Source organism: Lithobates pipiens, unplaced genomic scaffold (assembly GCF_037356315.1).
Source record: "Lithobates pipiens isolate NorthernLeopardFrog02 unplaced genomic scaffold, aLitPip1_a1.2 Scaffold_18, whole genome shotgun sequence".
NCBI lineage: Eukaryota > Metazoa > Chordata > Amphibia > Anura > Ranidae > Lithobates > Lithobates pipiens.
In genome coordinates this window covers 380,296,881-380,313,009 of record NW_027507758.1, presented here as the reverse complement: position 1 = coordinate 380,313,009, position 16,129 = coordinate 380,296,881, and the positions used below count along the sequence as shown (strand labels likewise).

The 16,129-nt window shown below is 42.5% G+C and overlaps 1 protein-coding gene across 2 annotated transcripts in view; it reads right to left on the bottom strand.

Moving 5' to 3' along the window:
• The window catches only part of MYOM2 (myomesin 2), a 235,516-nt gene that overhangs the window by 196,549 nt on the left and 22,838 nt on the right, over positions 1-16,129 (bottom strand). For both annotated transcript variants that reach the window (XM_077487771.1, XM_077487772.1), the window contains exon 2: positions 505-632. In XM_077487771.1, the coding sequence (XP_077343897.1) occupies positions 505-611 (107 nt within the window). In that variant the 5' untranslated portion in view covers positions 612-632. The remainder of the gene's footprint in view (positions 1-504; positions 633-16,129) is intronic.

Below are 16,129 nucleotides of genomic sequence, written 5' to 3'. Positions count from 1 at the left end.
TTCCCTCAGCCTGCCTATTTTGAGAACAGATTACAGAGTTCAATTAGTCTTTAAATGGAGGGAGCTCTTGATTCCAAATAGGTCATGCAGGTCTAACCACTGGACCCAACTATCACTGTCAAAATTATATTACTAAATATTAAAACTACAGTAGTCATTTGTCTCCTGGACATAATTATAATCTATACAAGTTTCTTGAGTAGTCATCATGTATTGAGAACTGTACTGTATACATTGGTCCAGTAATATTCTTCTGTAAGAGGTGGAAAAAGGCCCCAGTCTGTTTAGGAAAGAACAAATTGTAAGACAGTAGAGCTAGTACAATAGTGGACACATACTGTATGTTTTCACTGCTATTCAATATCTGTAATTATTCCTTTATAATGAAAGTTTGGATCAGTCTATATCAGTGAATTCTAACAGAAAACTGTGTAGTGTGCACAAAAGACAGATTTCAACATATAATACAGTGTTACAAATTATATTTATGTGAGCACTACTTACCTTTGTGCAGAATATTCCTTAACTACATATCTGGTATCAACATTTCTGTATGATTGGTCATAATGCCTGTGCCTCTTCTGATAGAAAGGGACAACATTCGAAGACATGGCACCAGCCTATCCTTATAACTAGAATGAAAGATATTTAAAATTATATCAAGGTTAAAGCACATACAGCCATAATAACAGGCATGTCCAGTCTACAAAATCATTCTCTCAAACCATGTAGAACCACACAGCAACATTATAATTGGCAGAAAATACATATGAAAATATTGATAATTTAAGCAAGCAGTAGTCCAAAATGACAGAAAAATAAATAAATATTTATATACAGTATTTATATGTATAAATATGGATTGGGTATAGATAAAATATATTATTAAATACAGTAGATGATGTAGTATAAAGCAGAGGGAGACATCCTAATTAAATATAATGATTCAAATAGATAAGATAGCTAGACCAGTCCAAATCGCTCTAATCTGTCCTAGAAGCCCTGAAGAAAGAGGAGGAAGAAGAACAGGGATTTCAAAACCCCAGATCACTATTCTGGCTGCGTGGGCACTGGCAGCTCATAATCCATGACTGCAGGAACTGGGCCAGTGGTTAGGGTATTTGATGTTAGGTCACCTTTCAATTTTTTCTGAAAAAAAAGGCACTTAAAATTGTCAATAGCTGTAAAAAGGCTTTACAGGTCACCATTTTAGTGTTAACCCTGAATGATGACCTTAGAATTATTGATCATTGATAGTGTGCCTGGCGATACATAATACGTATGCTGTTCTCATCATTTTCATGCATACGTACACTCTATTTGTGCTTTTACTTTCATGTGTGAATGCAGGGGGTTCAAAAATATTTTTTTAATTGATTTTATTAAACTTACATTTTTTTAAGTTTTTCTTTCTTTCACTTAACTTTATTGCTATATCAAGCAGGCTGAAATTCCACTTATGTGATCTCATATATGGAGTGACAGGATCTCTTTTATGACACATTGAGAGTTTATTAGACCCCTAATATCACCTCTGCACACCATTGAAGCTAATCAAGCCCAGATTGTATTGAGTAGCTTCTTCCTTCCTTCCTTCTTCCTGGTAGCACTGAATCTAGAAGCGAAGAAATGCTGAAGGAATGATCAGTTGAAAAATGGCGTTGGGTCACCCTGCAAGGGAACCTGAAGGGAATCCCCATATAATTTTTTTTTTTTTAAATGGTGTAGGGCCCCACCCCCCAAAAAAATACCAGACCCTTATCCTTTGTTTATTGACCTGGATAGAGGGTGAAAGTGTCTGTTATTGAAGTGGTTAAATACCACCAAAAGAAAGCTCTATCTATCTGAAAACAGTTTAGCAAATTGATATATATGACCCAACAATTTTAGTTTAAAACCAAATTCACAAATAGTGCGGTAACAGACATTTTACTGCATTGTAAAACAACTGTCAGCACAAAGACACACCGAAAACAATTGTTTCTCGTGTGTCCCATTTACTCTGCAATGCAGCCTGGAGCTGCACTGTAGCGTGCTGCAATAAGGTGCAGACATTTATTACAGTGCACCATACCAAACTGCATGGAAATGTACAGCAACACAGTGCATTGCGCTGCTGCACAGCACCATGAATGAAATGTACATTTTGTACACTTCACCTAAAGTTTTTACAAAAAAAAAAAGAAGAAAGGGACCCCATGTGATGTGCTGAATCCCGCACCACACTTCTCCCTACTGCAGCCGGGAATGGACAGCTGTCCGAGTGGTAAAGCTCTCCATTGCTGTGCAAACTTAGCCTAAAAATGGAAAAAATATATGAAAATTACAAAATGATGTTATGAACTGCTCTATAATAATATATAGGTATGCGCACTGTTATCATCTCATATACAGACTGGTACAATAAATATATATAAAGTTTTGCCCTCCTTTTCATCATCTTAAAAGAAAATATGTATGAAAAATGGAAAAACATATTCACATATACTGTACACAGCCAGCTCCTGATTGGATTTGATCCAAAAAATCCAGCACAGGAGAACCTTGTCCTAAGTATAGCACTGGCCAGCTGATCCTCCAAACTGCACACAAGTGGTTCCACTTCTTACGCGCTCTAGCCTTAACCTAGTTGTGTTATATGTCAAGATAATAATAAGATAATCTGCCCTTACTCTGAAACCCGAGGCCAATACCTAACTGGCCGAATTTGCTACCTGACTCTAGCATATGAATCTGATACTCAATCTGATTCTGAAACATATAACCCTGAGGTCTCAATCTGACATGTAACTTTGACGTTTGACTTCTGATTTAGATGTTCAACCTTAGAGCAGTATTAAAAACAAAATCTTATTATAATCAGCTTACCAATTTTTAAATGTGCGGGCTGCATTCATTTTATTTTTTTATTTTTTTTCTTTATTTTCACCTGGTGGACCAGACAATAATCTCTTAATTTTCAACTCCCTTCATTTAACAGGCCAAGCTGTCCAAAAAAAATGACAGTTAGAGGGTTGAGACAAACTATTTACCACTGATAGGGGTGCTTATAATGGCCAGCTTTTATTAATCTATGTAAAACTTTAATTCCAAAAGGAAAAAAGAAAGTGTTGCTGTCACTGCTTAAAAAGCGTTATCTGGTGTTCAGCTTTAATTTGTTAGTCAAGTCCATTTAAATCTGCTACAGTATATGTAGCGGATGACATTTTGGACAAAATGTTATACTCATGAAAATTTAGTTTTTGCCTCAGAACAATAAAGTTTCTGAGTGTTGATTATGTAGGTGGGCCTTGACACCAGTCTGGCCAGGCTGTGTTTAGAAGTTCTGCTTGGTCATGTGGAGCGGTGAGGTGTACATGACAGGCCAGAACCAGGTCTGGTTGGATGTTTGGGTATCTGCCTTCTCTGAGCCAATCAGTGGGAGTGCCGGGGCCTGCTAAGGAGTCAAAGTGTTCACTTGTTAAGGCACTTGCAGTTACAGCGGCAACTCAAACAGGTGGCGTGAGTTGGCAGAAAAGAGTGGTAATGCGCAGAGACTTTCCTTTTCACTAGTGATTAGAGTGTGTTAGGAAAGATATTTCACATGCTTGTGAAAGAGGAAATTCCACTGTAACAATGCTGGAATTTTGCCCTTCAAAACTTAGAGTGTCTAGTGTACAGTAAACGTTCCAGGTACGGTGGAAAAAGGTTCCTGTTCACCCTTAGTTGATTGATCAAGTTTGAGTCAATGTGCTGATTGTCATGATCTCTGGCTAGAGATCAGTTCAGCCTTGAAGTACCCAGCTGTGAGTGGCTACTCTCTGGGTGGAAATAGAGACTTTGCTAGACCTGCAGTTCAAGGTGCCTGAGTTCTTCACCTGTGCCCTCTGTTCCCTAAGAGACTGTGTTATTTGAGAGTTCTTACTGCAAAATAAAACCTTTTAAAGAGGACTTCCTCTGTGTCAGTGTTCAAGTCGTTGGGTATCAACCCTGGGAACCCCTAGACGTGGAAGAGCAGGCCACGAGAAGGTAACTGGTAAGCCCAGTCAAGGCCGTCCTGCAACGGGTTATGGCTGCTACACATATATTATTACACTATTCTTACACTATTCTTCCTGCAGAGTGACAATTCTGCGCTCCAAAAGTGCCCCCATTGTTCCTCAATCCAGAATGGAGATACCTGAAGACAGAATGTGTGTTACTGGCCAGATCTCCAGGCCAGATAAAGGAAAACAAGCTTAAAAAAGAAAGCTTAAAAAAGAAAATGAATGCAGCCACCACATTTAGGAATTGTTAAGCAGCAATAAATTACATTTTTGTATTTGGGTTTGATACTGTTGTAAGGCTGGCCTATGGTGCTGCATCTGTTATCTGAGACTTTCACTGAGTCTGCAGAGATAAGTACTGACTAAGATTTGGGGGATGACTGAGTTTGTAGGATAAATAGAAATAAAAAAGGAAGGTCAGTAAACATCTTTAGGGATCAGACTGACTCCTTGTATAAGGCATAATCAACATTTGAAGAAAGACGTACAGCTTGAGAGAAGGCTTATGGAAGTATGGTGGAGTAAAAAGCATGCTGTGGTATATCTAAACTACACACTATATTTCTCTCCCATCCTTTAATCAAATGCATTGTAAGTGGGTGTCAGACAGAGTGAGGCTGTTTTCAGTAAAATAAGAGGTGGGTCAGTGAGGGTATGAGCATAATTAAGGGAACTGGTTGGGAAAGGAGGTCAACACTGCTTACCTATCTCTCCTCATGACAACCACGCAGCTGCTTCAAGCCTAAGGTGATCTCCTTGGGTGTTTGACTACTGGCGGCAATACATATGCAGTTGTTTCCTAGAAGCTAGTTTTCTGTTGTTCATATGAGTGATAGGAATAAGAATTGCTTTTTTTTTTTAAAAAAGACATTCCATAAATTTTATGGTGATTGGCAACCCATAGCTACTTTAGGAGAAACCGTATAAACAGATGGCTAAACTTTCATGGGGGTTGCATTAACCTAAATAATAATTGCCAGATAGCTGCATCATTGTTTTGGGGGGCAGAGAGGAGCTTGTACATTGCTTTTAGGCATCTCTTTGTAGAATAGGAGTCAAAGATCGGGCTTTATTAAACAACACCTTCATAAATGGCATTTATATTTGACAGCATCTATTGTTAAGTGCTGTGTGTATTCTGTAAGTTTTTGTTTGTTTTTTTCTTTCTAAAGGGTCACCAGAAGTACCATTAAGTGTCTTTAGTACCCTCAACATTGCTCCTAGTAGGGCTAAAATAAGCATGCATGTCATTTCTTTGTGCCTGGACCATCTATCCACTTCAATTTTAAAGGATCTGCTGCAGTGTTTGTTGGAAAAAGCTGTATGTGGCTGAATCGAGTCCAACCAGGACTTTCAACCTGTAATTTGGAGGATTAGGAACAGTAAAGGCAGTGCTTGTCTGGGTCTAATGCTGCGTACACACGATTGGAATTCCAGCCAGAAAAGGAACGATGAGAGCTTTTCATCGGAAAATGCGACCGTGTGTATGCTCCATCAGAATTTAGCTGTCCGAATTCCTGCCAGCCAAAAATTGATAGCATGTTCTCAATTTTTCTGATGGAAAAACCTTCTATCGATAATTCCGATCGTGTGTATGCAATTCCGACACGCAAAAAATCTTGCATGCTCAGATCCAACTACGAGACAGAAGCTATTGACTACTGGCTGTGGAACTTCCTTTTTCTAGTCACGTCGTACGTGTTGTACATCATTATAAACGATCGGAATTTGGAGTGACCCTGTGTAGGCAAGACAGCTTGACCCAAATTCCGTTGGAATTTCGTCGGGAAAACCATCATAGCTTTTTCCGACGAGAATTCTGATCATGTGTACGTGGCATTAGTGTTCCTCCTTCTCCTCCCAATGTTTAATGGAAGGTTTATAACCCAAGCTGGCCCTAATGTGTGTGGTAGAGACATTAGAGTGTAACCTCCATTTGGCAAGTTTTGAAGAGGTCCAGGTCCACTATAATGAATGTATTGTTAATGAATACATTTAAAAAATTTAATTCATAGTAAACCTTCCTTCATTTAACTTTTGCCTTCCCATAATGACTAATCATGGTTTCCCAGCATTCTTTCAAACCAAAACCACCTTGGGTAAGTTCAACAATGAAATCAGAGCAGCATTAATGTGCTACTGATAGCCTTCGTGTAAACTTTTTCATTACAGCAAAGGTCTGATATTTACCTATTCTCCAATTGAAGAGAACCACATCGATCCAACATCATACTCCTGTTGACACTTTTATATCACATGGTCCCTGGCTTAGACCCTTTTAAGTTTTGGGGACTAGTTAACTTAAAAAAATATATTTTTACCCTGGTGTGTTTACTTCAAATACCTTATTGAGACAAGGCAAAGCATTTTATATTGTAAATTGTACTTATTATGACTAGGTTAATTAAAGTTCTTCTAGGTGAAATTATATATTTTTTGAGGCATAACCAATTTTAATTTACACAAATAATTGCAAGCTAAAAGATATTTTTCACAGTGTTTGCCGTTTATTGATCTCGTGATTCACAATGCTTAATAGATACAGTAAAATAAAAAATCCATTACATTTGTCAATAGGAAATAAGGAAAACAAGATCCTCAGTGACCCCTGCACATTTGTCTCTCCAGTGACCACAGCATGTCCAGTGACTACTGTACTCCTGCTTCACCTTGTGACCTCACAGCACCCTGTGACAGAGCATCCTCACGCAGTGACACCGGAGCATCCTGAGTCAACCTGTGACTCCATAATGCACTAAGCCTCTATGCTCAATCCTAGGTGCATTTCTGTATTTCCTGAACAGATAGTTCCTCTCCCCTTGTAGATATGAACCCCTGTCTATGACATTAACATTTGTTTTTTTTCTCTCACATTATTCTGAGATTATGTTGTACGCCCACTAAGCAATACTTGTCTTTTTACAAACAAACATCTAAGAGGAATTGGTTGCCTAGGTGCTAACTGATTTTATATTTCATAATGTAATACATCTGTAAAATAAGACTTCATTTAGCAGTTAAGGGGTCATGCATACAGACATTGTTCAATTTTAGCTTGTAATCTTAGCTAGTAAATACTAGTCTCGAGTACATTAAATTCATCAAGCATTTAAAAGGCCTTGGGCAGCTTTTATGAAGCCCTTCAAGTACTTTTCAGCTCCAGACTTGGAAAGCTGAATACAGCTCATAATGTGTTTGCCTTCTGTAGTGCTGATGTGTCTAACTGATATTGCTCTAAAGTTTCTTGGCTAAGCATCTGTTCAACCTGTACTTGTTCTAAAAAAATAAGTTATTCATTCAACATAGCAGACAATGCCAACGAGAGTTAAAAAGAACTAAACAGTGAAATCTCTGCCCAATAAAAGGCAAACAGAGGACAAAGGACTAGTCACCAGAATATTCTGTTTTACCTGCAGCTGATCTTTTCCCAACTACTGACTTACCATGCCTTGTACTGCACTGTGTCTCGGCATGGAGACATTTGTTTAGAAGCGAAGCTTTGTTTCCTAGTGATAAAGTCTCCAACAAGAACAGTGAATAGCACAGTGTGACAAACCCCCCATACTCAAGAGGAGTATGTCCACCGTATAAGTTTCCCTTGTCTGGTACCAGCACGATCCAAGATCCCTGAGCATACTCAGTCACTTGACGAGACATCATTGTAGGGTGGTAACAAACATAAGACTGTTTTTTCAAACACAGGTACAAAGAGATATACACTTGGGGGACAATCCCTCTATCTTTGCATAATGACAAGGGCGGTGTAAATTACATTCAATTACAGGAGACACACAGGTACAATCAAACTTCTCATCAGTAAACCATCTTATCAGCATGGAGGGCTGTTGGAGGAATTCCCCCCTTCCTCCACCCTGCCCCTGATCTACATGCTAGAAATACATATAGATCCCATAATAAGTTGCTCCCAAGGCAGACAGAAACAATAGAACAATGGCACACAGCCACACCTCAAACGATCTAGTAAAAAGTCTACAAAAGTCTATGAGATCAAGCTCATACAATAATTCAGAAATCGGAAAGGGGGAATTAATTTATCTTCATATATTTCCTGAGGGATATTGTTCAGAAATGTCACTGTCCCAAGTGAAAGAACTCCTTAATTCTTTCAACACAAGCCACACAAATAGAACCCGGGATAACAGGGGTAAAAGGAAGTGTGGTTGTACTGGGAGTCTGGCTAGTGCAGACCTGACTGGGGTTCTCCGTAAACCTGTGCCCCTAATAGACACAGAGTGACTTACACAAAGGAGGGGCCAGGGAAGCTGGACAAGCAGTTTCCCGATCTCTCTAAGGTAAGCTGGATTCCAGAAGGCCTCCACTCAAAGTGACTCCCATCACACACAGTAATATTACCAAATCTTACTTCAAATCTGCTAAGACAACAATCAGAGGCAGCGGTGCCTTAGTTCCCACAATACAGATATATAGCTATGAGGCCATGGGCAAAGGATGCATATTAACCATCACATACCAGTAAGGGCACTGCTTTTTTTTTAGGAAGAATTTAAGAAAATAATATATAAATGTATATTCAAGCTACTGCATGGGCCAATCAACATCTTTAGATGTTACTTATAATTTTGTAACGCTTTACTTTTTGACTTCAGTTTCATTAAACTAAAGTCTAAAACTACCTACAACTAAAGCCGCGTACACACGGGCGGACTGTCTGGCCTACTTAGTCCGCCGAAACACATTTCAGCGGACAGTCCGCTCGTGTGTGGGCTTCAGCGGACTTTTTCAGCGTGCAGTCTGGCGGACTAAGTATTTCGGAATGTTGGAAATACTGTCCGCTGGACTCGCATTTCGGCGGACAATCCGCCCGTGTGTGTGCCAGTCCGCCGTACTTTTGAAATGAGCGGACTTTTCCCGCCCGGAGAAAAGTCCGCTCATTTCGAGCGGGTCTCCAGGTAGGCGGGGCCCGCGACGGAGACGTCGCTGACCCCGCCGCCTGGTATGGTCTTAAAGGGGAACCCCAACGCTGAAAAAAATCACGCTACCCGGCCGGCCAGGAAAGGGGGGTGAGCGAGCGCCCCCCCTCCTGAGCCATACCAGGCCGCGTGCCCTCAACATGGGGGGTGCCTTGGGGAAGGGGGGGCCGCGCGGCCCCCCCACCCCAAAGCACCTTGTCCCCATGTTGATGAGGACAAGGGCCTCTTCCCGACAACCCTGGCCATTGGTTGTCGGGGTCTGCGGGCGGGGGGCTTATCGGAATCCGGGAGCCCCCTTTAATAAGGGGCCCCCGGATACCGGCCCCCCACCCTATGTGAATGAGTATGGGGTACAATGAACCCCTACCCATTCACCTGTGAAAAAAGTACAAAAAAAACACAACACAGGGTTAAAATATTTTATTGCACAGCTCCGGGGGTCTTCCGTCTTCGGGGGTCTTCTCGCCGGACTCCTCTGCTATCTTCTTGTAGCTCTTTTGCTAGCGGAGGAGTCCGGCTTTCTTCCTCGCCGCCGGCCTCTTCTCCCGACTTCGGGGGTCTTGTCCCCCTCTTCGGTTCTTCTGCCGGGCCACCGCGCCTTCTTATAGCTCTTTTACAGGCGGTGGCCCGGTCTTCTGTCGCCGCCGCCTTCCGTTCTTCTTCTTCTTCTTCTTCTTCTTCTCCAGGAGATGTTGCCTCGACGATCTCTCCGGCCGGAATGCCAGGGACGCACTGCGCGGCCACTTATATAGGGACAATGGGGCGGTGTCACATGGCTTTATGTCACATGGGTTGGTCACATGGGTTGATGTCACATGGGGACTATGATATCGTAAGGGGGCGGGGTCACCATGTGACCAACCCATGTGACATAAAGCCATGTGACACCGCCCCTTGTCCCTATATAAGTGGCAGCGGAGCGCGTCCCTGGCATTCCGGCCGGAGAGAGCGTCGAGGCAACATCTCCTGGAGAAGAAGAACGGAAGGCGGTGGCGACGGCGGCGGCGGCGACAGAAGACCGGGCCACCGCCTGTAAAAGAGCTATAAGAAGGCGCGGTGGCCCGGCAGAAGAACCGAAGAGGGGGACAAGACCCCCGAAGTCGGGAGAAGAGGCCGGCGGCGAGGAAGAAAGCCGGACTCCTCCGTTAGCAAAAGAGCTACAAGAAGATAGCGGAGGAGTCCGGCGAGAAGAACCCCGAAGACGGAAGACCCCCGGAGCTGTGCAATAAAATATTTTAACCCTGTGTTGTGTTTTTTTTGTACTTTTTTTCACAGGTGAATGGGTAGGGGTACATTGTACCCCATACTCATTCACATAGGGTGGGGGCCGGTATCCAGGGGCCCCCTTATTAAAGGGGGCTCCCGGATTCCGATAAGCCCCCCGCCCGCAGACCCCGACAACCAACGGCCAGGGTTGTCGGGAAGAGGCCCTTGTCCTCATCAACATGGGGACAAGGTGCTTTGGGGTGGGGGGGCGCGCGGCCCCCCCCTTCCCCAAGGCACCCCCCCATGTTGAGGGCACGCGGCCTGGTACGGCCCAGGAGGGGGGGCGCTCGCTCGCCCCTCCTTTCCTGGCCAGCCGGGTAGTGTGCTCGGACAAGGGTCTGTTGTGGACTTGGGGGGGACCCCCACGTCGATTTTTTTCGGCGTTGGGGTTCCCCTTTAAGTCCATACCAGGCGGCGGGGTCAGCGACATCTCCTTCGCGGGCCCCGCCTACCTGGAGACGCGCTCGAAATGAGCGGACTTTCCTCCGCGTGTGTGGGCGAGTCCGTTCATTTCAAAAGTAGGGTGGATAGTATGGCGGACTTAGTCCGCCGTATTAGTCCGCTCAAAAAGTGCCGTGTGTGGGCAAGTCCGTTCATTCGAAAGTATGACGGACTGTCCGTCGGATTGTCTGACGGACTAAGTTGGCCAGACAGTCCGCCACGTGTGTACGCGGCTTAAGAAAAAAGTTTCAGCTTTGACTAGGTGTTGTCTATTATTCCTGACCTCTTGATGTCCAAAAAATGATCACATGTTTTCAAAAAAATTGAAAAAATCATACACTAGAATAACCCTACAGGAAATATTGTTCATGGCTCATAGAACCATCACTACAGTACAGCTGTGGCCAAAAGTTTTGAAAATGACACAAATATTCATTCTGACAAATTCTGCTGCCTCAGTTTTTATGATGGCAATTTGCATATACTCCAGAATGTTATGAAGAGCGATCAGATGAATTGCAATTAATTGCAAAGTCCCTCTTTGTCATGAAAATGAACTAGTGTCAGGAAGGGCAGCAAAGAAGCCATTTCACTCCAGGAAAAAAATCAGGAACAGACTGATATTCTGCAAAAGGTACGGGGATTAGACTGCTGAGACCATTCATGTGTGGGGTTGCTTCTCAGCTATCGGAGTGGGCTCATGTACAATTTTGCCTAAGAACACAACCATGAATAAAGAATGGCACAAAAACATCCACTGAGAACTTCTCCCAACCATCCAAGAACAGTTTTGGGGTAGAATAATGCCTTTTACAACATGATGGAGCACATTGTCATAAGGCAAAAGCTATAACTAAGTGGCTTGGGGAACAAAACATTGACATTTTGGGTCCATGGCCAGGAAACTCCCCAGATTTGAATCCCATTGAGAACTTGTGGTCAATCCTCAAGAGGCTGGTAAGCAAAGAAAACCCCACACATTCTGACAAACTCCAAGCATTGATTATGCAAGAATGGGCTGTAATCAGTCAGGATGTGGCTCAGAAATTGACAGCACGGCAGAGCGAAATGCAGAGTTCTGGAAAAAGAAGGGTCAACATTGCAAATATTGACTATTTGCAAAACCTTAATGTAATTGTCAGTAAAAGACTTTGACACTGATGAAATGCTTGTAATTACACTTCAGTATACCATAGTACTATCTGACAAAAAGATATAAAAATACTGAGGCAGCAGACTTTCTGAAAACTAATATTTGTGTTATTTTCAAAACCTTTGGCCACGGCTGTATATAGTGGATGAAACAGCCCCCCCCCCCCCCCCCCCAGTGTATTTCAGTAGAACTAAAGAAAGTTATGTACATTGTATGAAAGAACAAAAATATCCTCTTAAATTTCATAAAATGTAGGATGTATGCTGTGAATCTGTAATTATCTGAGATAGTAATGGTATGGCCTTCTTAACCACTTAACAACTGGCCCATAGCCAAATGACGGCTACAGGGCGGTTCAAAAACTCTGGGAGGGGGAACTATGACATCCTCCCAGAACTGTGCTCCCATGCGCCCCCTGGGGCATGCACATGGGAATATCCGCGATCACATGTAAAAAAATAGGCGCCATGTTCGGTTCCTCCCTCCCCTCTCTGTACCTATTGGTACAGTGTGAGAGGAGAGGGGGAGAGATCAGTGGCAGCAGTGCTGTGGGCTGCATGTGTAGTGCCCACAGTGCTGCTCAGTGACACAGAGCCACATCCATGCCTGCATACTCTGCCATCCATCCATCCCTGCATACTCTGCCATCCATCCATATTCTGCATACCCTGCCATCCCTGCATACTCTGCCATCCCTCCATACTCTGCATACTCTGCCATCTATCCATGCTCAGCCATCCCTCCATATTCAGCCATCTATCCCAGCCACCCCCAGCCATACTTAACCATACTCAGCCATACTCGGTGATACCCAGCAATACACAGCCATATGCAGACATACTCAGTGATACCCAGCAATACTCAGCCATATCCAGCCATACTCAATGATACCCAGCCATACCCAGCCATACTCAGCCATACTCGGAGATACCCAGCCATACTCAGCCATACCCAGCCATACTCAGCGATATTCAGCCATACTCAGTGATACCCAGCAATATTCAGCTATATTCTGCCATACTCGGTGATACCCAGCCATACTTGGCCATATTCAGCCATACCCAGCCATACTAAGCTGTACCCAGCCATACTAAGCCATACCCAGCCATACTCAGCCGTACCCAGCCATCCCATCCATACCCAGCCATACTCAACCGTACCCAGCCATACCATCTATACCCAGCCATACTCAGCCGTACCCATCCATACCCAGCTGTACCCGGCCGTACTCAGCAATACTCATTCATGCTCATCCATGCCACTACAGTGCCTCACAAAAGTGTAAAAAGTAGTCAAATTAGATTTGAAACTTCTGCCCCTAGAACACTTGATGGTGCACCCTGCATGTTGGGCCTCTGTATATGGCCAGGCTGTGGAAAAGTCTCCCACATGTGGTATCGCCGTACTCAGAACCAGTAGAAAAATCAATTTTGGGCTGTAATTTTTGCTATGTACATGCTATGTGTTAGAAATATTGTGTAAATGGACAACATTGTGTAAAAAACAATTGCGTTTTCATTTTCTTTACACATTTTCCAAAAACTTGTAGGAAAAAATTAAATATTCAAAAGACTCATTATGCCTCATAGATTATACATTGAGCTGTTTTCTTTACAAAATTGGGTCATTTTTGGGGCATTTCCATTGTCTTGGTGCTCCAGGGCCTTCAAAAGTGTAAGAGGTAGTCAAGAAATTATATGTGTAATTGCTCCAATAACACCTGATGGCGCTCCCTGCATGTTGGGGCTTTGTATGTGGCCATGCTGTGTAAAAGTCTCACACATGTGGTATTGCCAATCTCAGGAGGAATAGTAGAATGTGTTTTGGAGTGTAATTTATGGTATACATATGCTGTGTGTGAGAAATAACCTGTTAATATAACAATTTTGTGAAAAAAACTAAGAAAAAAATCTTGATATTGCAAAGAATTGTGGGAAAAAATTACAACTTGAAAAAACTCACCATGCCTCTAACTAAATACCTTGAAATGTCTACTTTCCAAAGAGGGGTCATTTGGGGGGTATTTGAACTTTCCTGGCTTGTTAGAATCTCAAGAAATGAGATAGGCTGTCAGTGCATCAGGTATGATCAATTTTCAGAGATTGGCACCATAGCTTGTGGACTCTATAACTTTTACAAAGACCAAATAATATACACCAATTTGGGTTATTTTTTCCAAAGATATGTAGCAGTATAAATTTTGGCCAAAATTTCTGAAGAAAAATGAAGCAAAGAAGCTCTATTTGTGTGAAAAAAGGACAAAAAAAATCATATAGGTACAGTGTTTCATGACTGAGTAATTGTCATTCAAAATGGGAGAGCACCTAAAGCTTAAAATTGGTCTGGTTAGGGAGGGGGTTCAGTAGGTAAGTGGTTAATGTAATCTTGAAAATCTACTGTGCTTATTTCAAAGAGAATATTTGACCAAATGTTGGTTATGTTATAATGACTAACTTGAGACTACTGGACAGTACTATTTAAAGTTAGTCAACCCCCCAAACTACAAGTGTTGTATATTAGGCTAAACTTTACAAACCATTACCATCTTTCACATTGTTTACAGCAAATATATAGTGTTGTGCTGCCAGCCAGAAATGTCCCATAGACTTGAATCAGACATACCCATACCGTTACATTAAAGTGGATATAAACCTGATTCATGACATTTGAGCTGATATATATATATATATGCAGTGTTTTCTTATCTCTCTTCAGAGCCCTATGTCCCATAGCTTTCTCCTGCTCCATTCTGCTGTTAACAGGCTGATAACGTCAGAGACAAGTTCTCCGTCACATATGATAAAAGCAGCTGGAGTTTTGTATTGGGGAGGATGCTCTAAATAGATTAGCACAGAGCTGACGATTCAACAAACAGCTCTGAATGTCTCTAACTATGAGGAGAGGGGGTGTGGGCCTTTCCTCCGATCAGCTGTCTTGACTGCATACCCAGGCTTCACTGCACTGCTAAGCCAAAATAGAAAATCTCCTAACACGATCTGAACTTTCTAAAGAATATATAAAACTGAAGACAGCACTTCACTGGATATATATGAGGGTTTACATCCACTTTAACTACTTCAATACAGGGCACTTACACCCCCTTTCTGCCCAGATAAATTTTCAGCTTTCAGTACTCTCACACTTTCAGTCATACAGCACTGTACCCAAACAAAAGTGTGTTAATTTTCACACAATAGAGCTTTCTTTTGGTGGTATTTAATCACCACTGTTTTTTTTTTTTTTTTTTGCAACATAAGTGAAAAAAGTGCAAAGATTTCGGGGGAAAAAAGCTTTTTTTAAGTTTCCATGATGAAATTTAGCAAATAAGTAATTTTTGTTCATAAATTTGGGCCAAAATGTATACAGCTTCATATGTTTGGTAAAATAACCCAAATAAGTGTATATTATTTGGTCTGTGTGAAAGTTATAGAGTCTACAAGCTATGATATCAATCATTGAAAATTTAACACACCTGATGTATTGATGGCATCTCATTTTTGAGGCCCTGACATGCCAGGAAAGTACAATGTCCCCCAAATGACCCCCTTTTGAAAAGTAGACAGTCCAAGGTATTTAGTTGAAGGCATGGCGAGTTTGTTGAAATTGTAATTTTGTGCCTACAATTCTTGGGGAAATGAAGAAATTATTTTTCTTTACACACAATTGTCACAATCAGGGCAGGACTTACCATTGGGCTTGACTGGGCTCAAGCCCATGGGCCCCGCCAAATAGGGGGCCCCGCTGAGATACATAGCCGAGTGTACTCAGCTCAGCTCCGCTCACAGTCACGCCCAGTCCCGCCCTATGATGGACATAACACAGGGACTGGGTGTGAACGTGAGCCAAGCCGAGTACACTCGGATACTCTCTGCTCCGCTCGGGACTGCAACAGGACCCGAGAGCCGCCAAGATGTATCTCGGTGACTCTATTTTTAAACGTCAAGACTGCAATGACAAGGCTACAAATGACAAGGCTGCAAATGACATTGGGGCAAGGCTGCAAATGACAAGGCTACACTGACAAAGCTGCAATGACACTGGACAAGGCTGCAGATGGATGGGCAAGGCTGCAGATGGACACTGATAAGGGTGCATTGATGGGCATTTAAATGTAAGTTTTTTTCCTTAAAATCCCCTCCTAAACTTCTGGTGCATGTTATACGCTGCTGCATGTTATACGCCGATAAATCCGATAATGTATAGAAGGTAGGGCCCGAAAATGACTCAAGCCCAGGGGCCCCCACCACCCTAAGTTCTTCCCTGGTCACAATAACAAGTTTCTCACACACAGC